This window comes from Pelobates fuscus, chromosome 10, assembly GCF_036172605.1.
Source record: "Pelobates fuscus isolate aPelFus1 chromosome 10, aPelFus1.pri, whole genome shotgun sequence".
NCBI classification, from domain to species: domain Eukaryota; kingdom Metazoa; phylum Chordata; class Amphibia; order Anura; family Pelobatidae; genus Pelobates; species Pelobates fuscus.
In genome coordinates this window covers 536,735-559,685 of record NC_086326.1, presented here as the reverse complement: position 1 = coordinate 559,685, position 22,951 = coordinate 536,735, and the positions used below count along the sequence as shown (strand labels likewise).

Sequence of the window (22,951 nt, the reverse complement as noted above, 5' to 3'; positions counted from 1 at the left end):
TAGAGCAAAGCAGGAACAGGAACAAGAGCTCTTACAAGACCTCAGTAGCAAAGGGAGCATGCAGAGCATAGCAATCCCTGAAGTGATTATAGCTGTCCCCTACAAACATGAATCAAGGCTGCAAGTTCGAGGGTCAAGTCATTCTGTTTTATTGGCACCAAAAGAACCTTCTTTTATGCAGGATCCCCTTATATAGGACCACCCACAGGGCGTTACAAAAGAACCAATCACACACGTACATTACAGAAAACACTCCCAGTAATTACACACAAAATCCTCCCCTCTGCCTGTGATATAATTATGTTACACAAGGGATTAACATAATTATCACAGACAGTAAAAATACAGTTTTTACCCATACCCTGTAACTTTAAAACCATACATCCAAACGCCATATTAATCAGCAACCAGTAAATAGATACATAACCAAAAATCAGTCAAATCCATCCAGTAGATCAAAAGTTATGACCGACCGCAAGCACATTTTCCTGCCCAAAACAGTTCCATAGATTTGGGCTGTGCGGTTAGTCAATTTCATGCAGGAAAATGACTAAGTCCCATTCGAACGTGCGTTCGAATCTTCGAACGGGACTTAGTCTCTGCAGCTGCAAGTTCAGTATGGGAGAAGGTAAGGGTCAGTGGTGTTCGCGGAAATGTGTAGCCGATTTTAGTTCCGTGAATTTGGCTACACATACCGCTGACCTCGTTCGAATGAACAAAGATGGCCGCCGCCACGTGTTGGTTTGCATGAACTGCGGCCACCCAGCGCTCGGCAATTAACCTGCAGTAACCTCACAGCCTGGGAGGTAAATTGCCTGCACACTTCCACTTCTGGGTGGTCCGCCTGTGTGGTACTTGGTTCAGTAAGCCCCATTTACTGAACCAAGTGGGAGAAAGCCAGGAACACAGTGTATTAAAGGTTTGGGGACACCGTCTTAAAGGGGCAATGTTCACCAAAGTCACAATATGTCCCCAGGCGGTTCTTAAAGGGCCATACACACCCAAATAAAGTCCATAAGTTTTCAGGGGCACAATCTCCCAGGGGCCATAGTCATGAGGAAGGAGGCTGGCAAACAGGCTTCTCCACAATCCAGGGAAGCAGGGCAATTTATCATTTAAAGGGCCAGTTACAAATAGCAGTTTGTAACACCACCTTTCTAGGAAAAACATACCGGCCTTACTAATTTGCATAATTAATTATGTATGGGTGACATGATGTAAATCACAAGGAGTGACATACGAGAAAATGCTGTAAAATCACCAAAAAACTACTTAGTTTGATTCTGCTGTATAGATGGATTGCTCCTGGTGTCTTCCTGTCCCCAAGTGTCTTAAGTCTCCCACTGTCTTAGTGTCCCTATGTATCAGTATCCCCATGTTAAGCAGTGTTTCAGTGCGCCATGTCTCCCAGTGTCCCCTAGTCGCCCAATGTCCCAATGTCCCAGTATCCCCTAGTGTCGTATCTCCAGGTCTGCCAGTGGCCCTATGTATCAGAGTGTCCTTATGTATCACAGTGTCTCAATGCCCTATGTCTCCCAGTGTCCTCTTGTGTCAACATGTCGCCCAGTGTCCCCATGTCTCCTTGTGTCCCCAGTATTCCCATGTCTCTCAGTGTCCCCTAGTGTCTATGTCCCCATGTCTCCCAGTGTCCCGTAGCGTATGTGTCCCCATGTCTCCCAGGGTCCCCATGTCACTAGGACACTAGGAAGACTGAGAGGCATGGGGACACTGAGACAGGGGACACTGGGAGAGATGGTAACACTGGGAGACATGAGGACAATGGGACACTGAGACACCAGGGACACTGGTAGACTAGGGGACATTGGCTGGGACACATGGGGACAGTGGGAGACTAGGGGGCACTTGAAGACATGGGGACAAAGACAATAGGGACACTGGCTGGGACATATGGGGACACTGGGAGACTATGGGACACTGGGAAACTAGGGGGCACGTAAAAGACATGGGACACTAGGGGGCACGTAAAAGACACTGAGACGCTGGCTGGGAGACATGGGGACACTGTGTCCCTAGTGTCTCAGTGTCCTCAAGTCTGCCAGTGTCCCTAAGTGTCTCAGTGTCCCTAAGTGTCTGTGTCATAATTTTTCCAAATGTCCCTTAGTGTCTCAATGTCCCCATATCTCCCAGTGCCCCCATGTCTCCTTGCAGCCTTTCCCCCATCCCTCACTTCCCTGAGCAGAAGGATGTCTCTGCTGGGTGGGAGTTGCTGTGTAGGCTCTCTGTAGCTGCTCCCCTGCAGATCGGTGATTAGAGATAGGCAGGGAGAGATATGCTGGAACTTACAATCCCTGCCTCTCTCCACACACGCAGCAACTGGCCAGTGCTGGTACTGCACTGTAATCTGTTTTTACTGTGAAAAATACCATCATTTGTATTGCCAGTATGATTGCAATATCGGCACCGGCCAGGCAGCCTCAAATACTGTGTGTGCCAGTAAAAAAAAGCCAGGTGGAAACCCTAAGAATAGTGTGTAAAAAAAAAAAATATATATATATATATAAACAGAGGAAATACCAGCACTCCAAGGATTTTCAAGTGATTCTTCTTTATTCAAATGACATCAACGTTTCAGCTCCTTTGTGGAGCTTTCATCAGGACATAGCAAACATTAAAAAATGAAACAAGCTTATATAGGACATATAATTACTATTAGCAGGTACTTACATACAGGTGATCTTCATTTCCGTCGACCGCCAGGTTCGCCAGACCGCCCGCTCGTTCACATTTACTTCCGGGTTCCAAATCATATACGCAGAATCACCTAATTGGCTCGGCATAACACGTCGCTGGGCCAACCATAGAAGCCAACGTCTCATTGGCTGCCCCTGCGTGTACTGACGCCGGTCTGGGCCAAACTTAGTGCTTACTGCGTTTGGGCGTCACGTAGTCATGGCAATCCTGGTGCACCCTAGTGGTCAGACAGGAGATGGTATACTACAATAGAATCAATTACCGTATATACTCGAATATAAGCCGAGGCCCCTACTTTTACCCAAAAAAACTGGGAAAACGTATTGACTCGAGTATAAGACTAGGGTGGGAAATGCAGCAGCTACTGGTACATTTCTAAATAAAATTAGATCCTAAAAAAATTATATTAATTGAATATTTATTTACAGTGTGTGTATAATGAATGCAGTGTGTGTGTATGAATGCAGTGTGTGTGTATGAGTGCAGTGTGTGTGTGTGTGAATGCAGTGTGTGTATGAGTGCAGTGTGTGTATATAATGAATGCAGTGTGAGTGTGTATGAGTGCAGTATGTGTGTGTATGAATGCAGTGTGTGTATGAGTGCAGTGTGTGTGTGTATGAATGCAGTGTGTGCGTATGAATGCAGTGTGTGTGTATGAATGCAGTGTGTGTGTGTATGAATGCAGTGTGTGCGTATGAGTGCAGTGTGTGTATGAATGCAGTGTGTGTATGTGTGAGTGCAGTGTGTGTGTATGAATGCAGTGTGTGTGTATGAGTGCAGTGTGTGTATGAGTGCAGTGTGTGTATGAATGCAGTGTGTGTATGAATGCAGTGTGTATATGAGTGCAGTGTGTGTATATGAGTGCAGTGTGTGTATGAGTGCAGTGTGTGTATGAGTGCAGTGTGTATGAATGCAGTGTGTGTATATGAGTGCAGTGTGTGTGTATGAGTGCAGTGTGTGTATGAGTGCAGTGTGTGTGCATGAGTGCAGTGTGTGTATGAGTGCAGTGTGTGTGTATGAATGCAGTGTGTGTGTATGAGTGCAGTGTGTGTGTATGAGTGCAGTGTGTGTGTATGAATGCAGTGTGTGTGTATGAGTGCAGTGTGTGTGTATGAATGTAGTGTGTGTGTATGAGTGCAGTGTGTGTGTGTGTGTATGAATGCAGTGTGTGTCTATGAGTGCAGTGTGTGTGTATGAATGTAGTGTGTGTATGAGTGCAGTGTGTGTGTGTGTGTGTGTGTGTATGAATGCAGTGTGAGTGTGTGTGGTGCAGTGTGTGTTTGTGTATGTGTTGCAGAGCCTTGGTGGGGGGTGGGCATTTTTATTATTATTACTTTTTAATTATTATTTTAATAATTTTTTTGTTATATTATTATTTTTTATTGTATTATTATTTTTTAAATATTATTTTATTATTTTATTATTATTTATATTTATTTATTTTTCGTCTCACCTCCCTGCTTGATACATGGCAGGGAGGGGGGCTCTCACTCCCTGGTGGTCCAGTGGCATTGGCAGTTCAGTGGAGGGGGGCTGGCAGGAAGCGCTTACTTACCTCTCCTGCAGCTCCTGTCAGCTCCCTCCTCCTCCGCGCCCGTCCGGTAGGCTCCCTCTGCAAGTCTCACGGTGTAAGTCTCGCAGTCGCGCTATGACCCCGCGGCTCTCGCAAGACACACTGGGAGCTGACCGGACAGGCGCAGAGAAGGAGGGAGCTGACAGGAGCTGCAGGAGAGGTAAGTAAGCGCTCCCTGCCAGCCCCCCTCCTACACAGCCCCATTGTCTGTATTATGGCAATGTAAGTTGCCATAATACAGACATTAACTCGAGTATAAGACGAGTGGGGGTTTTTCAGCACAAAAAATGTGCTGAAAAACTCGACTTATACTCGAGTATATACGGTATGCTGAAAGTCTGCAGCCATAAAGTCTGCAGCCACAATATTTACAACTATATCTAGACTTAAAAATAAATAAAGTGAACTACTAAAGAGTGCAAATATATGAATGTACGTGTTTATGTAAATCTGGCCTCAATTGCTCTGTTAGTGTCTAAGTGCAAATGCAAGGGAAAGGGACCATTATTCCCCTTATCCAAAGTGTAGGCAAGATGTGTTATCTAAATATGTGTAAATATATTATATAAAGTATGCAGGTGAAAAAGTGGATATCTATATTATAGGTCTAACCCATAGATAAAAGGGAATAGAAATTGTGAAAAAAGTGAAAAAAAATGTTAATATAAGATGCCTCAGGCTAAAGTATATCTGTATATACACCTCATGGTTAGTACCTTACCCCAAATATGGATTGTCTCAATATTCTAAAATCTGACAGTTATTCTCTCTGGCATTCATCTTGGACCATCTGATGGGCATATGCTGGTATATACCAATTATCACAGTTGTCCCAGCATTGGAATTAAAGGAAGATGAAAGAAGGCATTAAAAAGTGGCTCAATAATAATTATTTACAAAAACATAGAGTAAGAGCTGGGGTGCCCCAGGATTGCCATGACTACGTGACGGCCAAAACGCAGTAAGCAGTAAGCTTGGCCCAGACCGGCGTCAGTACACGCGGGGGCAGCCAATGAGACGTTGGCGTCTATGGTTGCCCCATCGACGTGTTATGCCGAGCCAAGTAGGTAATTCTGCGTATATGATTTGGAACCCGGAAGTAAATGTGAACGAGCAGGCGGTCTGGCGAACCTGGCGGTCGACGGAAATGAAGATCACCTGTATGTAAGTACCTGCTAATAGTAATTATATGTCCTATATAAGCTTGTTTCATTTTTTAATGTTTGCTATGTCCTGATGAAAGCTCCACAAAGGAGATGAAACGTTGATGTCATTTGAATAAATCACTTGAAAATCCTTGGAGTGCCGGTATTTCCTCTGTTTATATTGCTAAGCTGCCAGAGCACCAGGTACCATCATTTTTTGGCTGGAGTGCAAGAGCCTTTCATTTTATACATATATATATATATATATATTTATTTAATCAATGGTCATATTTAATGGCAGCTCCATCAGCCTCTATTTTAATCCGGCCCTGCATCTTTCCAATAGGCCTTGATACTAACCTTAATAGTAAAGTTGTCCTCTACAAAGTTGGATGTATCAATCTCATACGTTGCTCTGCCGTCTGCATTTGTTGTTACATTCTGAATGATGTCTCTATTTATTTCCAGTTCGATCTTTTCACCTTGCATGGGATTGTTTTTTTCATCTTTTAATACCACCTTAAAAGAGACCCAACATGAATGATACATTATATTTAATTATAATATAATGTTTTGTTTCAGTGATACTCCATCTAGTCTGGAGTCCACTATTACAGATAAATATTCTCAATATTTTATAAAAGCCAGGTTTAACTCTGACTCCAAAACAACCAGAGAGTGGCCAATAAGAAGGAATACAAGTCATAGCTTAGAGGGAACCTAAACAATTCCACTACTTGGATATGTTAATACTCACCGAAACTTTAAAGGGAAGTCCTCGTTTATAGTATCTATTGATCCTTCCATAGTCAAAGTAGAGTCTAGCAAGCTCGCTGGTCATCCATGTGTAGCGTGACTTCCTGTCTTGAATTCCTGCCATAAAAAATACAAATATAACATAATAACATTTTTATAGCAACAAATGCATTTAGAACATTTTATATTGATTAATTTTAACCAGTTTGGACTCTTTTTGGAAGACATTGAAGCATGTTATTTCTTGTTTTTCTTTTATTCGGATATACTGGCCAATTGACACAGGCTCATCCGGGACTATCGGCATTGCCCAAAATATTTTATGTATCACAGGATCAAGCATTTTACTTCCTATTCTTTCACTCTTTAAATAGACAGAAAAATTGGCAGTGTCATGCACTACAAATGGTCAATGATGTCTCAGAACGATAAAGGTTAAATGGAATCTAGTGTCAGACAGGTTTGCCTCAGTATACAGTGACAATATCATTTCAAAATTATTTTAAACATAGTACATAGGGCACCTATACTTTAGCACAGAATATTATGAAACGTGTAAGACTTTTAGGTTTGACACCTGAATCCAGCGGTTATCAGGGTTTTATTATGTGACTTTAAACATATTTTTTGCTCACATGTTGGGCATTTTCTCAAGTCCCAGGTAATAGGGGATTTGTAATCCACTGTGGCCTAAGGACTCAGGTTAAAATATGACTTGATAGAATGCAGAAAACGTACATAAATTTATTCACACTATTGTCCTTTTTATTGCCTTCAAAGTTGCCAGACAATTTCGTGGAGCGAACAATGGGCTTTTGCCTCAATAAGTGACAGCAATCAAATTGCATTATTAACCCCTTAGTGACCAGACCAGTTTTCAATTTTCTTACCGTTCAGGACCAGGGCATTTTTGTTTAATTTTGCCGTGTTTGTGTTTATCTGTAATTTTCTTCTTACTCATTCACTGTACCCACACATATTATATACCATTTTTCTCGCCATTAAGTGGTCTTTCTAAAAATACCATTATTTTCATCATATCATATAATTTACTATTAAAAAAATATAAACTATGATGAAAACATAAAAAAACACACTTTTTCTAACTTTGACCCCCCAAATCTCTTACGCATCTACAACCACCAAAAAACACCCATGCTAAATAGTTTTACATTTTTCCTGAGTTCAGAAATACCCAATTGTTACGGACACTCCACAGACAAGTATTGGATTACATTATTTTAAGTTACCGAAGCCGCTTCCTTCGGTATTATTGTTACCTATACCCAATTACACGAACAACTAGGATTACATATTCGTGCATACGAACTCAGACCACCCAGCCCTTGGCGTGTGCCGCCACGTAACCTTTTTCACCCTTGAAACAACCGAACGAACGACCACCGGGAAGCTGCGGTTTGCGGTTAACCACAACCTTAATTGACTGCCTCAGGGTGGCCTCGTTCGTCGGCTATTTTCACCATACTCAAACTCCCGAATGAGGACCACCTACGCTCCGGCGTGTGTCTTCAATCAGAACGTTGAGGCTGCGGTTAACCGCAGGCTAATTGACCTCTTCAGGGCAGTCTACGTTCGGTTCACGAAGGTCTGGGACAACCGGCCAGAGAGCGGTATTTGCACAGCATGTTACCCGTGTTTCGCTCCAAGGGTTTTGGAGCCGAGTCCCGCTCCCCTATTCACGGATAGAAAACATGGCTGCCATCTCGTGTTCGGGATAAAGAAACACGAAATTACTTATATACAAGAGACTGGCTATACCGTTCGTGAGGTCTGAGCGCTATTCGTCTATATGATGCGCTCAGACCTGAGCTATCTAAGTAATGGTAGAATGTAAGGGGTGCCTAGTAAAATGTTATAAATATGTATTTTATGCTGTTTTTACATGTTGGAAATACACGTGGGATTCTGGGCACTTGGAGATAATTGAATTGCCATAACCGTTGGAATCATTATCTCCAAGCTGGGCGGTGACTATTTCAAACGATGCAGGGTACTGTCATTGGTCAACTGTGCGTATTGTCCCTGTATCCCATCAGGTCCAGAGGGGGCTGTCCCTGGACCTGGGATCTTACATAAATAACATGTGTCCCTGTGCCATTAAAGCCAGTTCGTGTTTGACCCTCAAATCGCAGCCTCGACTCGTTTTGTGGGAACCAGGGTATCCTAGCTATACTAGAGCTAGTGGGATTACTTTATATTCACAGGATTATGGTGGTATGCTGAACGGAGCGGCGCTTCTCTCTCTCCACACTCGGGAACCAGGGCATCCAAGTGGTCCAGTTGCTGTGAAGATTTTTCGGCCCTGACCCCAATGGTGGTATTTTAACACTTTCCATGCACCAGTCTTTTTCAAACTTTTGGGTAGTAATTTGTTTGTGTTATTTTTCTCTCACATTTCTCTCTGTACTTTAGGCATGGATTCTCAGGTCCTGTTATGTGTTACTGTGACAGACCCTCTGACCATGAATGTTAAAGTTTTATGTGTCTTTTTGCCTATCTGTTCGACTAAGTACAGTTCTGCCTTATTTTCCCATTGCCCGTTCGACCGACGATAAAACTACCAAATGACCGACCACCCAAATGCGGAGTGTGGCGCTTATTAGCCTTATTGACCCTCTTAACGCCTTTAAAACCACAAACACCCAACTTTCTAAGCGGTCGACTGGATGGTTGGCGTTCGTATGCCCGAACTTGTCGCGGCGGCCATCTTGAATATGAATGTAGCCAGCGGTGTTTTGTCGTATAATGTATGGTACTAGATTAGGATACTCAATGACACGAACACCGTTAAAACTTCCATGGTCACTGATGTTCGGCACTATTTGTACGAAATGGAATACGTTCGGTAATAACATCTCCCGAACCACTAGGACTATGCAAACGGATGCACAAACAGTTATTTCTCTTATACACACTAGTTTAATACCCTGGAAGGAGACCAGCCGCACTGTCTGATTCTGTGGAACTATTCTGGGCAGGAGCCTTGTGTGCGGTCGGTCAGAAAGGAGACCTCCATACAAATCCTGAAACCCTAAACCGATCTGGGTGATTTTTAAGTATGTTCAAGGGATACTATGTGTTTTGGGGGTATTTCAGATTGTATAAAAATTATGTTCTTTTTCTACTGCAGATAATTGAGTTAAAGACAGTAGTTGACTCAATTATCTCCCAGGCAGAGGGGAGGGATTGCCTGTCCTGTATGTGAGTGTCACACTGTATAACTGTAGCGTTACTTACCTTGTCCGGGGGCCAGCCGAGGTCCTCTGTTCTCAGCGCGCTCAGAGCGCCGATGACGGCGGGCGCTGACCGCGGAATGCGGTCACGTGTCCCGCCTAGCTCTGAGAGCACGCCGCGCGTCACGAGCATGCTCTTAAAGGGGAAGTGGGAGCCGAAAATCAAAACGGTCTCCCATTGGCCCCTGTCACCCCACACTCCCCATACTCTCACATTTTGGGGGCGTGGATATGACAGGGGCCAATCAAGAATAAGTTGAAGGTATTTAAACTTACCTCTCCCTTTACTCCGTGGTTTCTGTTTCAGTTCCCTTTAGCGCTTGTTGTGTTCAGTTGTGTTCCTTCATACTTGACCTTGGCTTTGTTTCTGACTACGTTATCTCTTTATCCTTATCTGTTCTGTTTGCCGGCTTGCTGTTTACTGTGTACCAGACCCCGGCTACTCCTAGTTTACACTGTCTCTCTGTGCCCTTGACCTCAGATTGTTCCTGACTCTGTCTCCTCACATATACGTCGAGTCCGGCCATTCTAAGGTCCGGTAGACGTATCTCTCCTCTGTGTTGTTTTTTGGCGAGTTGAATCCTGCGAGTTGGGGTATATTTTCGTTACAATAATACTGTTATTATTGGTTGATAATCTTGTATCACTGTCCCCACCAATGTCCACCTGGGTGTATCCCTTGGCTGGGGGCTTGCATAAAAGGCCAGTGTGACTATCAATAAAACAGATCAACTTCACCCTCAATCTAGAGTTTTGTCTCTTCCTTCAGAGAGCGAAGTAGGAACAGGCTCTTACAAGAGCTTAGTGAAGCTAAGGGAGTATGAAGAGCATAGCATACTGTAGTGATTATAGCTGTCCCCCCCCAAACACGAGTCGAGGCTGCGAATTGAGGGTCAAGTAGAACTTTTAATGATACAGCTGCTTCTTTTATACAGTATTTCCCCCCAAGGTTACTGCCCACGTGGACCTTGTGGGGCACAGGACATTAAATGCACAATCCAACAAAACAGAGTCTTTACATTTGAACACTCCCAGTTACTGTACACAAACCCTCCCCTCTGCCTGTGATACGATGAACGTATACAATGGACTAACTCAATAACCACAGGCAGAAAACACAAATTTTTACCCAAAACACAGAAAACACCCCAAAACACCACATATCCCCACAGATACATCCATGGATAGCTCTGATCTGGGTGAACAACATATCCAAAAATCACCCAGATCAGAGCAGGGATTAAAAAGTTTTCTGGAAGTCTCTTTTGACCAACCTGCAAGCAAGGCTTTCATGCCCAAAATAGTTCCCCAAATTTAGGCTGTGTGGCCGGTCTATTTCCAATACTAATTTCCGTTCGAATGCACGAACGGAGGCAATTCATGCAAATACCCAATGTTAAAGTGGCGTTGGAATTGTCGAACGCTGTTCAACTCCCGTCGAAGTGTCGAAGTTCCATAGAAGGTAAAGTTCAGCGGTGTCCGATTTGAGTTCCATGAACTCGACGGCAAAACACAGCTGACCGTGTTCGGCTAAACAAAATGGACGCCGCCATGTGTTCAACCATACTTCTACTACTTCGGTACTTCGGCTGTTTCCGAAGTGCCATTTCGAAAGTGCAAATCTTTTCCAATAATATTTAAAGGGGCAGGAACAGTGTCTTAAAATCCAATAAGCCCAAATAGAGTTTTTAAACTGCAAAACACCCCAGGCGCCATAGTCACAGGGCAAAATGTAGTGGCGAAGTGTAGTTCATCACACCACCCATGTATAGGTGTGTCGGGTTCTCTGGGGGTTAAAATACCTTATTTGGAGGGTGCACATTCCAGTTTTCCAACTTGGAATTTTCACAACTGGTCATCATGCACCCATGTCCTATTTAGGAAATTTTTGAAACCGGCCAATGTAATTTACCCCCATCAAACCATACATTTTTGAAAGGTAGACACTCTAGGGTATTTCAAATGGTGGTATTTTAACACTTTACATGTACTAATTCTACCACCAGTCTTTGTCAAATTTTTTGGTAGTAATTGTTTTTCTCACATTGTATTTTAGGCATAGATTCTCAGTTCCTGTTATGTGTTACTGACAGAGAACACCCCAATATGTGTTCAGCAACATCTCCTGAGTACAACAGTCCCCCCAATGTAAAGGAGTTATGGGTTTTTGCAAACTTACAGGGGTCAAATGTAGGGCTTTCTCCTGTTCCATGTTTGCACATTGAAATTTGCCAGATTAGTTTGCTGGGCCTATGTTGCCTTTGAGACCGTATAGCAGCCCAGGAATGAAAATTAGCCCCATTATGGCATACAGTTTGTAAAAGTACATAACCAACAGTATTTAAAATGGGGTTGTCCAGTCTTTTGTAGTAGCCACTTAGTCACAAACGCTTGCCAAAATTAGCGTTCAAATTAGTTTTTTGCATTTTTTTTAACCTAAACTCCCCCCCCACCCTCCATGTACAGGTTTTATGATGTTTAGGAAAGTTACAGGGTCAATATAGGGCTTGCCCAATTCAGTTTGCCAGATTTCTTTTCTGGGTCTGTGTTGCCTTTTGAGACCATATGGTAGCCCAGGAATGTGAAATAAGACCATCATGGCATACTATTTGCAAATGTAGATAACCCAGGATATTCCAAATGGGGTATTTCCAGACTTTTATAGTAGCCACTTAGTCACAAACGCTGGCCAAAGTTAGTGTTTTTATTTGTTTTTTGCATATTTTTTTTACACAAAAACTGCACTTGTACTGGTGATTTCATCGTCATTGTAACAGATACCCTGTTTATTGCCTGGCCATCAGACTTGTAACATGCAACTGTAACCCCAATTCTGAAAAAGCCCAGCCTTGACTCCCCATCCAACTACCGCCCTATCTCACTACTGCCATTTGCCTCCAAGATCCTCAAGAGATTTGTGTACACCAAACTGGCTGACTTTCTCGAAGCCAACTCTCTGCTTGACCCACTTCAGTCTGGATTCCACACTGGTCATTCTGTCGAAACGGCTGTGACTAAAGCATCCAACAATTTAATTGCTGCTAAATCTCATGCCCATTACTCTATCCTAATTCTCCTTGATCTTTCTTCTGCCTTTCACACTTTTGATCATCAACAGCTTCTTCGTATTCTCCGTAATTTTGGTCTACAGGATACTGCTCTCTCCTGGTGCTCCTCCTACCTCTCCCAGCGCTCTTTCAGTGTTTCTTTCTCTGACTCTGCCTCTTCCCCCCAACCACTCTCTGTCGGCGTCCCCCAAGATTCTGTCCTTGGTCTCCTACTGTTCTCTATCTACACTGCCTCCCTTGGTAAACTCATCAATTCCTTTGGCTTCTGTTATCATTTCTCTTTGGACTGCACCTCTTCTGTGGAACTCCCTTCTCTTCTCCGTAAGAATTTCACCAAGTCTCCACTCATTCAAAAAATAATTGAAAGCTCACTTCTTCAATAAAGCATATCAATTAAACTGTTAGCAGGTTTTCATCCACCACCCTCCATGATTCCTCTTCTGCAACTGTCAAAAATTACCTAGTAAACCCTCAATTAATACTTTTCTAACAACCTACTTCATACCCCTACTGTTCCTGTGCGTCCAGTTGTCTGGTTACAATTACATGTGATACAAACTGCCATTTGTAACCAGGATTTTATGTGACATATTGCCCTGTGTCCTTCCTTATGGATAAGTCTAATTGCCAGCCACCTTCCTCATGATTATGGCCCTGCTGGGTATGGCCCTTTAAGAACAGCATTGGGGCTTATTGATTTTTATTGGACGGTGCTGGCCCTTTAAGAACTGTCTGGGGACTTATTGTGACTTTTGGGAACAATGCCCCTTTAAGACTATGTCCCCAGACCTATAAAATTATTTTCTTATGGTTTTCTCCCACTTGGTTCAGTAAATGGGGCTTACTGAACCAAGTACTGTACAGGTGCACCACCCAGAAGTGGAAGCGTGCAGGCAATTTACCTCCCAAGCTGGGAGCGTGCTGTAGGTAAATTGCCGACCACTGGGTGGCCGCAGTTCGTACAAACAAACACGTGGCAGCGGCTATCTTTGTTCATTCGAACGCGGTCAGCGGTGTGTGTAGCCAAATCCATGGAACGGAAATTGGCTACACATTTCAACGAACACCGCTGACCCTTACCTTCTCCGGCACTGAGTTTTCAGCCACAGAGACTAAGTCCCGTTCGGCTGTTTGAACTCACTGTTATACTGAGCCAAATGCACGAACGGCCCCGTTCGTGCATTTAAATGGGACCTAGTCATTTTTCTGTGTAAAATAGACTGACCGCACAGCCCAAATCTATCTGTTTTGGGCAGAAAAATGTGCTTGTGGTTGGTCATAAAGAACTTCCAGCTAACTTTTGAACTACTGGGTGGAATTGTTTGATTTTTAGTTATGTTCATATTTAAAGAATGCTGATTCTGAAAATGTAATGTGAATGTGATGTATAAAGTTATGAATATTGTGTAAAACTGTGTATTTTCCTGCCTGTGATAATTACGTTAGCCCATTCTGTTCAGTAATTATATCACATGCAGAGGGGAGGATTTTGCTGTAATGAATGGGAGTGTCTGACTGTATTGTATTGTGTTTGATTGGCTGTTCCACAAAACCCTGTGGGTGGTACTGTATGTGTAAAACCTGCATAGAAAAAGCCCTTTGGTGCTAATTAAAACAGATCTTCTTGACCCTCAATACGTAGCCATGACTCGTTATTGGAGGGAACTGCTATAATCACACTGGGAATTGCTATGCTCTGCATACTCCCTTGAGCTTTAAATCACCTAGCTCTTCTAAGAGCTGTTCCTTATACGCTCTCCTGGAGGAGAGGTCTTCCCCACACGGTCCTGGATGCTGGAGGTTCATACAGGGTGTAAGGAAGAGGTCTTTCCCACACGGTCTTGGAGGACAGAAGCTGATCCAGGGTGGAAGGAAGACGGCGAGACTCCAGTTAAGCTACGGCGGTTGTGGAGTCTGCAGTGGTTGTGGTGTCCGGTGCGGTGCTTGTGGTCCTTGGCGCAAGCTAGGAAGCGTCCATCAACGTGTGTGTGTGCGCGCGTAGTGTGAAAGAGTTCCCTGTCCTGCCCCCTGTCCCATAGAGCTCTCCCTTCTGTCCCATAGAGCTCTCCCCTGACCTGTAGTGGTCTCTCCTCAACCCCCACCCTCCCCTAGCGGTCTCTTCTCACCCCCACCCCCCCACCCTCCCGTGTTCTCCTCACTCCCCCCATTGTTCTTCTCACCTCCCCCCTCCCCGTGTTGCCTCATCTCACCTTCTCCTTACTCCCCCTCCCCCTTCTTCTTAATCCCCCCTCCCCTCGTCTTCTTACTCCCCCTCCCCTCTTCTTCTTACTCTCCCCCTCTCCTTTTTACTCCCCCTCCCCCTCTTCTTCTTACTCCCACCCTCCCCTCTTCTTCTTACTCCTCCTTTCCCTCCCCCGTCTTCTTCTTAATCCCCCTCCCCCTCTTCTTCTTACTCCCCTTCCCCCTGTTTTCTTCTTACTCCCCCCTCCCCCTTATTTTTACTCCACCCCCTCCCCCAGTTCTTCCTACCCCTCCATCCCTCCCTGTGTTCTCCTCACCTCCCCTTCTCCTCACCCCCTCTCCCGTGTTCTTCTCACTCCCCCCATGTTTTTCTCACTCCACCATGTGTTCTTCTCACCTCCCCCTCCCTGTGTCTTCTTCACCTCCCCCCTCCCTGTGTTCTCCTCACCCCCTCTCCCTGTGTTCTTCTCACTCCCCCCGTGTTCTTCTCACTCCCCCCTGCTCTTCTCACTCCCCCCATTGTTCTTCTCACCTCCCCGTGTTCTCCTCATCTCACCCCTCCCCCTGTTTTCTTCTTACTTCCCCTTCCCCCTTCTTTTTACTCCACCACTCTTCTTCTTACTCTCCCTCCCCCCTCCCCCGCGGATCGCCGGTCCAGGTAAGTCAAGGGCTGCTATTTGCCATGGTAATACTAGGTACGTCTGCGGTCCTTAACGACCGTTTTTTTTGTCGGACGTACATAGTACATCCACGGTCGTTAAGGGGATATATATATATATATATATATATATATATATAAATACACTACGTGCAGAATTATTAGGCAAATGAGTATACTGGCCTACTACCAATTAAGCATATTAGGTGATGTGCATCTCTGTAATGAGAAGGGGTGTGGTCTAATGACATCAACACCCTATATCAGGTGTGCATAATTATTAGACAACTTCCTTTCCTTTGGCAAAATGGGTCAAAAGAAGGACTTGACAGGCTCAGAAAAGTCAAAAATAGTGAGATATCTTGCAGAGGGATGCAGCACTCTTAAAATTGCAAAGCTTCTGAAGCGTGATCATTGAACAATCAAGCGTTTCATTCAAAATAGTCAACAGGGTTGCAAGAAGCGCGTGGAGAAACCAAGGCGCAAAATAACTGCCCATGAACTGAGAAAAGTCAAGCGTGCAGCTGCCAAGATGCCACTTGCCACCAGTTTGCCCATATTTCCGAGCTGCAACATCACTGGAGTGCCCAAAAGCACAAGGTGTGCAATACTCAGAGACATGGCCAAGGTAAGAAAGGCTGAAAGATGACCACCACTGAACAAGACACACAAGCTGAAACGTCAAGACTGGGCCAAGAAATATCTCAAGACTGATTTTTCTAAGGTTTTATGGACTGATGAAATGAGAGTGAGTCTTGATGGGCCAGATGGATGGGCCCGTGGCTGGATTGGTAAAGGGCAGAGAGCTCCAGTCCGACTCAGACGCCAGCAAGGTGGAGGTGGAGTACTGGTTTGGGCTGGTATCATCAAAGATGAGCTTGTGGGGCCTTTTCGGGTTGAGGATGGAGTCAAGCTCAACTCCCAGTCCTACTGCCAGTTTCTGGAAGACACCTTCTTCAAGCAGTGGTACAGGAAGAAGTCTGCATCCTTCAAGAAAAAACATGATTTTCATGCAGGACAATGCTCCATCACACGCGTCCAAGTACTCCACAGCGTGGCTGGCAAGAAAGGGTATAAAAGAAGAAAATCTAATGACATGGCCTCCTTGTTCACCTGATCTGAACCCCATTGAGAACCTGTGGTCCATCATCAAATGTGAGATTTAGAAGGAGGGAAAACAGTACACCTCTCTGAACAGTGTCTGGGAGGCTGTGGTTGCTGCTGCACGCAATGTTGATTGTGAACAGATCAAAACACTGACAGAATCCATGGATGGCAGGCTTTTGAGTGTCCTTGCAAAGAAAGGTGGCTATATTGGTCACTGATTTGTTTTTGTTATGTTTTTGAATGTCAGAAATGTATATTTGTGAATGTTGAGATGTTATATTGGTTTCACTGGTAAAAATAAATAATTGAAATGGGTATATATTTGTTTTTTGTAAAGTTGCCTAATAATTATGCACAGTAATAGTCACCTGCACACACAGATATCCCCCTAAAATAGCTATAACTAAAAACAAACTAAAAACTACTTCCAAAAATATTCAGCTTTGATATTAATGAGTTTTTTGGGTTCATTGAGAACATGGTTGTTGTTCAATAATAAAATTAATCCTCAGAAATACAACTTGCCTAATAATTCTGCACTCCCTGTATTGTTGTATAATTTTATTTTACAGAATATCTGTTGAACTACTATTCAGAAGCTCCATCTTTTGTATGTATGTATATTATCTATTTTTAAGTGGCGTAGGGGATACCACTTTTAGGTGTTAGAGCTTCTTGTTCACCCTCCTCCATATTGTGCACATATCTCTTTGTATTAAAACCTGGGGAACCTGGCACCCAGACAACTTCATTGAACTGAAGTTGTCTGGATGACTATGGTGGCTCTTTAACCCCTTAAGGACCAAACTTCTGGAATAAAAGGACTTTTTTTGTCGGACATACTTGATGGGTCGGAGGTCGTGAAGGGGTTAAATACTTTTTAGATTTACATGTTTTGATTGTGTCATGTTTGTTTTTTGCCTGTTCGTGTGTAGGGTATTAGCTCTTCCTGGACCTGAAGTAGAGCTTCAGGTCCACATATATAGAACTCATCCATCATCTTCAAACACCCCATCGACATGTATCTATTAAAAATAAGCTGCTAAATCATTCCAGTAAGCTTGTCTCTCATAAATATCTACATCCATCCAATATGTCTTATTTCATCAAGCTATATTTCATTTCAGAGCTTTATCTATACATAGTGTATCACAGGTCCCATTTCTGCTAGACTGCAAACTCTAAAAACTCTTACCAATAAAACAAGGATGGTTTAAATCTATTACAAGGTTCCCCATGTCCAGGGAGATTCATGGAGTGACAAGCAATGATAATGGCTACATCAGTGATGGTTAACCTTGACACCATAAATAGTTTCTGGACTACATTTCCCATGATGCTCAGCTAGCTTTTAGAGTCTAAAAGCTAGCTGAGCATCATGGAAAAAAGGAAGTCCAGAAAAAATGAATGGTGTCAACGTTAGCCATCACTGGGCTTCATCGTATCAGTGCAGTTTCACCTTATGACTTCTAGCCTTCTTTTACACTTGTAATTCCCGGTAAATACAGCAGCACAAGATGGGTCTTTGTAGTTATTTATCAATATTTTCACACTGAGCAGGATCTGCTTTTTGCTTTTTGTGGCTATACTTCACCTGTTCCATCCTCTGTCACAATGGCATCCAGAACGAACCTTCTCTGGGATCCTGAGAACCCACTGTCAAATGATTTTAGTTCAAAAGCACCATGGAAATTACCCTCTGAGTCCAGCTATAATGATATGAAAAAGGAACAGTCAGTTAATATATTCACATTAACATTCAGATACAGTTGTACTCAAAAGTTTGCTTACATGGCAGAAATTGTCAAATTTTGGCATTGATTTTGAAAATATGACTGATCATGCAAAAAAAATGTTTATTTTTTTGAAGGATAGTGATCATATGAAGTCATTTATTATCACATTTTCTATCCTAATGATAACAGAAATCATCCAAATGGCCCTGATACCCTTAAATGTTTGGCCTTGTCACAGACACACAAGGTGACACACACAGGTTAAAATGGCCATTAAAGGTTAATTTCCCACACCTTTTTAAATTATGATTAGCATTTGTGTATAAATAGTCAATGAATTTGTTAGCTCTCACATGGATGCACTAAGCAGGCTAGATATTGAGCCATGTAAAGCAGAAAAGAACTGTCAAAAGACCTGCTTAACAAGGTAATGGAACTTTATAAAGATGGGGAAGGATATAAAAAGATATCCAAAGTCTTGAAAATGCCAGTCAGTACTGTTCAATCACTTATTGAAATCACAAGTGGAAAATTTGGGTATCTCTTAAAACCAAGCCAAGGTCAGGTAGACAGAGAAAGATTTCTGCCACAACTGCCCGAATAATTGTTTGGGATACAAATTAAAACACATAGTTAATCTCAGGTGAAATTCAGGCTTCTCTGGAAAAATGCGGTGTGGCTGTTTCAAGGAGCACAATACGATGATACTTGAACAAAAATGAGCTGCATGGTTGCCACAAAAAAAGCCCAGTTACAATATGCTTGACAACACCTTGACACACTGCACAGCTTCTGGGACACTGTAATTTGGAGTGACAAGACCAAAATAGAGCTTTATGGTCACAGCCATAAGTGCTATGTTTGGAGAGGGGTCAACAAGGCCTATCGTGAAAAGAATACCATCCCCACTGGGAAGCATGGTGGTAGCTCACTGATGTTTTGGAGCTGTGTGAGCTCTAAATACACAGGGAATCTTGTGAAAATTGATGGCAAGATGAATGCAGCATGTTATCAGAAAATACTGGCAGACAACTTGCATTCTTCTGCACGAAGGCTGCGCATGGCACGCTTTTGGACTTTCCAGCATGACAAAGACCCTAAGCACAAGGCCAAGATGACCCTCCAGTGGTTACAGCAGAAAAAAGTGAAAGTTCTGGAGTGGCCATCACAGTCTGCTGGTCTTAATATCATCGAGCCACTCTGGGGAGATTTCAAACGTGCGGTTCATGTAAGATGACCAAAGGCTTTGCATGACCTGGAGGCATTTTGCCAAGACGTATGGGCAGCTATACCACCTGCAAGAATTAGGGGCCTCAGATGCAACTATTACAAAAGACTGCACACTGTCATTGATGCTAAAGGGGGCAATACACAGTGTTAGGAACTAAGGGTATGAAGACTCTTGAACAGGGGTCATTTCATTTTTTTCTTTTTTGCCATGTTTTGTTTTATGATTGTGCCATTCTGTTATAACATACAGCTGAATATGAATCCCATAAGAAATAAAAGAAATGTGTTTTGCCTGCTCACTCATGTTTTCTTTCAAAAAGGTACATAGATTACCAATTCTCTAAGGGTATGCAAACTTTGATCCACTAATATGCGATTTAGCACAACTGTATGTCCACTAAATCAGACATCACCGAACATTAAAGCATCTATTCAACCGCAGACAGCACTCACCTTTCCTGTGATATTTAAGCATGAGTTTTTATAACAGTTGTTGCTTCTGCCATATATGTCATTTTGCAAACAAGATTTAGCGAGAATGGTTCCAGGCACAGGTTGGCCGTAGGTATAGCTGGTGGAGATAATGGTTCAAGTTAAATTTACACATTTTATTCTACAGTGTACAAAATAAGTTATTCTCTGAGCCAATCACAATGCTTTCCCATATAATTATCTGAGATTGCTAAGGAGGCAGATCAGGAGCAGAGCCAGCACAAGTCAAACACAGCCCTGGACAATCAGCATCTCCTCATAGAGATACATTGAATCAATGCATCTCTATGAGGCAAGTTCAGTGTCTGCATGTAGAGCGTGGAGACACTGAATGGCAGTGCTGCACAGTGTGCATCACTGTCCCAGGAAGCAGGGCCTGTGCTAGGATTTTTGACTACACAGGTGAAGATGCATTTTGCCCCCCCCCCTCGCACCCAAAAAAACCCAATGCATCTTCACCTCTGTGTCTCGTAGCCCCCCTTTTGAATTTTACCCCCATTAGTGTTGCATATCCACTCTCTTACCCCTCTGGTCCCTTTGTGCCTTACACCCCCCCTTTAGTGTGTCTCATACAACCCCTCTTATGTATTTCTTTCTTCCCCATCAGCCCCTTTCTGTCTCTTTCTTCCCCCCAGCCCCTTTCTATCTCTCTTTTTCTCCCATATAGACATAGACATAGATACAGGCAAAAATACATACATGCACAAATACACAAACATACAGACACACAACCATACAAGCACACAGACATAATTATTCAGGCACACAGTCACAAATATATACAGACACACAGTCATAAAAGACACACAATCAAAGAAACACAGTCATACAATGTACAAACACAGACATACATTCATACAGGCACACACAAAAATACAGACACAGACATAAAGAAACATAGAGATTGGCATATAGAGACATACATACACAGTGATACAGAGACATACATACGCAGACAGTCATAAAGATACATACAAACAAGGCATATAGAGACATACATACACAGACAAACAAAGAACCCTGCACACTGATACCGTGTAAATGCTCCGGCCATCCACAGTGGCAGATGCTCTGTGTCAGGCAGACATCGCTGGATCCACCAGTAAAGTCTTCAAAAGGAATAAACGCAGGCAACACTCCAATAGTAAGGATGGTATATTTATTGATAGGTGAACCACCCCATAGAAAGTGTGATGTTTCGGCTCAGCAGAGCCTTAATCATGCAATAATGCTCTGCAGAGCCGAAATGCTGCACTTTCTTTGGGGTGGTTCACCTATCAATAAATATATCATTATTACTATTAGAGTGTTGCCTGCGTTTATTGCTTTTGAATACATACACAGTTCATCATACAGAGACATACAGACTGTATGTCTCTGTATGACGGTCTGTGTATGTACACAGGATGGCTAAAAGATAGATCCCCATCTGTCGTGCAACTTCAATAATGCTTTGAAAGCTGGGGCTCTACCGATTCCCCATGCTTGCAGGATTGTATTGAGCACGGAGCAGTATTTGTGTGTTTGACTGTAAGCATGTGTTTGTATAGAGTATGTTTGTGTGAATGTAGGGGTGAGTTTGTATGTAGTGTTTGAGTTTGAATGCATTTACGTGTAGTGTTGTTTTTTGAATGCAGGTGTGTGTTTATATATAATTTTGGTGTCTGCTACAGAGGTGTGTTTATATGTAGTCTTGACATTTGAATGCAGGGGTGTGTTTGTATGTAGTGTTGAAGTTTGCATGCAGGTGTTTATTTGTGTGTAGTGTTGGTGTTTGAATGTTGAGATGTATGCACATATACACATAAACTGCCACACACGCACACACTGTGATACACATACACGGAGATACACACACTGACACACATGCAGATACACATATACACAAACTGATACACATTCAGATAGACAGACACACATATACAGATACACACACACACTGACAGACATACAGATACACACATACACAATGATAGACATACAAATACACACACAGACACACTGATAGACACACACACACACACACACACACACAAAGACACACTAACAGACATACACACAGAGACACACCGACAGACAGACATATACACACAGACACACTGACAGACATACACACAAGGACACTGACAGACATACACACACGGACACTGACAGACAGAAACACACAGGACACTGAAAGACAGAAACACACACAGACACACACACACACAAGACACTGAAAGACAGAAACACACACAGACACACTGACAGACATATAGATACACACTGACAGACATACACACACACACACATGCTGATCAAAATATACACTTTTCTAGCCATACACAGGAGGGTGGCTTATCTGGGATCCAGAGTGCTGCCTGAGGTAGTTGGGAGTTGGAGCTAGTCCTGCCCAGCCCCCCTCCTCTCTGCCTTCTGCTCTCTGCAGTCTTCTTGGGAGGAAGTCCTCCCATGTTGATTAGAAGGGGGCCGGCGGTAGCTCCGCCCCTGCTGGGCACCAGCTGCACTGTGTGCTACAGAGGGAGCAAGGAAATGACGTGTTCATATCCCCGCCCCCTCCACACAGTCCGCGGAACTGCAGGTTGGCGCTCGGCCACGCTACAAGAAGTGACCAGCAAGAGAGGGGAGCTTTGCGCTTCCCTCCTGCCGGCCACCCGGACATTTGCGCCCCCGGGCCGTTGCGCCCTAAGGTGGCCACCTGTGCCGCATTATGGACGCGCCGGCCCTGTCAGGAAGCACCTCTAGTAGCCTGTTACAGAATCCCTGTTGTTGCCTGGCCAACAGACTTGAAACATTGTAACACCCTGGATTTGTTACCAGTGTTATATTTAAACATACGAATGGGAAAACAAAGGACAATGCTAACCCATTCGCATGAACGAACAAACTGCCGAATGAGAGACCACCCAGCCCAGGTTTGTGCCGTCAATTACCCTCTTGACTCTGTGCCAGACCGCAAACCGCAAGCATGCTAAGTGGTTCCCTGGGTGGCCTCCATTCGTATGTACGAACATGTGA

General features: G+C 43.5%; 1 protein-coding gene across 1 annotated transcript in view; it reads right to left on the bottom strand.

The window, feature by feature from the left end:
- LOC134575542 (ovostatin-like) overlaps nt 1–22,951 on the bottom strand; it is a 279,761-nt gene that overhangs the window by 180,642 nt on the left and 76,168 nt on the right. Inside the window, exons 8-11 of the mRNA XM_063434840.1 lie at nt 19,895–20,012; nt 18,070–18,184; nt 6,188–6,303; nt 5,791–5,949 (exon numbers count right to left, since the gene is read on the bottom strand). Coding sequence (XP_063290910.1) covers nt 5,791–5,949; nt 6,188–6,303; nt 18,070–18,184; nt 19,895–20,012 — 508 coding nt within the window. The remainder of the gene's footprint in view (nt 1–5,790; nt 5,950–6,187; nt 6,304–18,069; nt 18,185–19,894; nt 20,013–22,951) is intronic.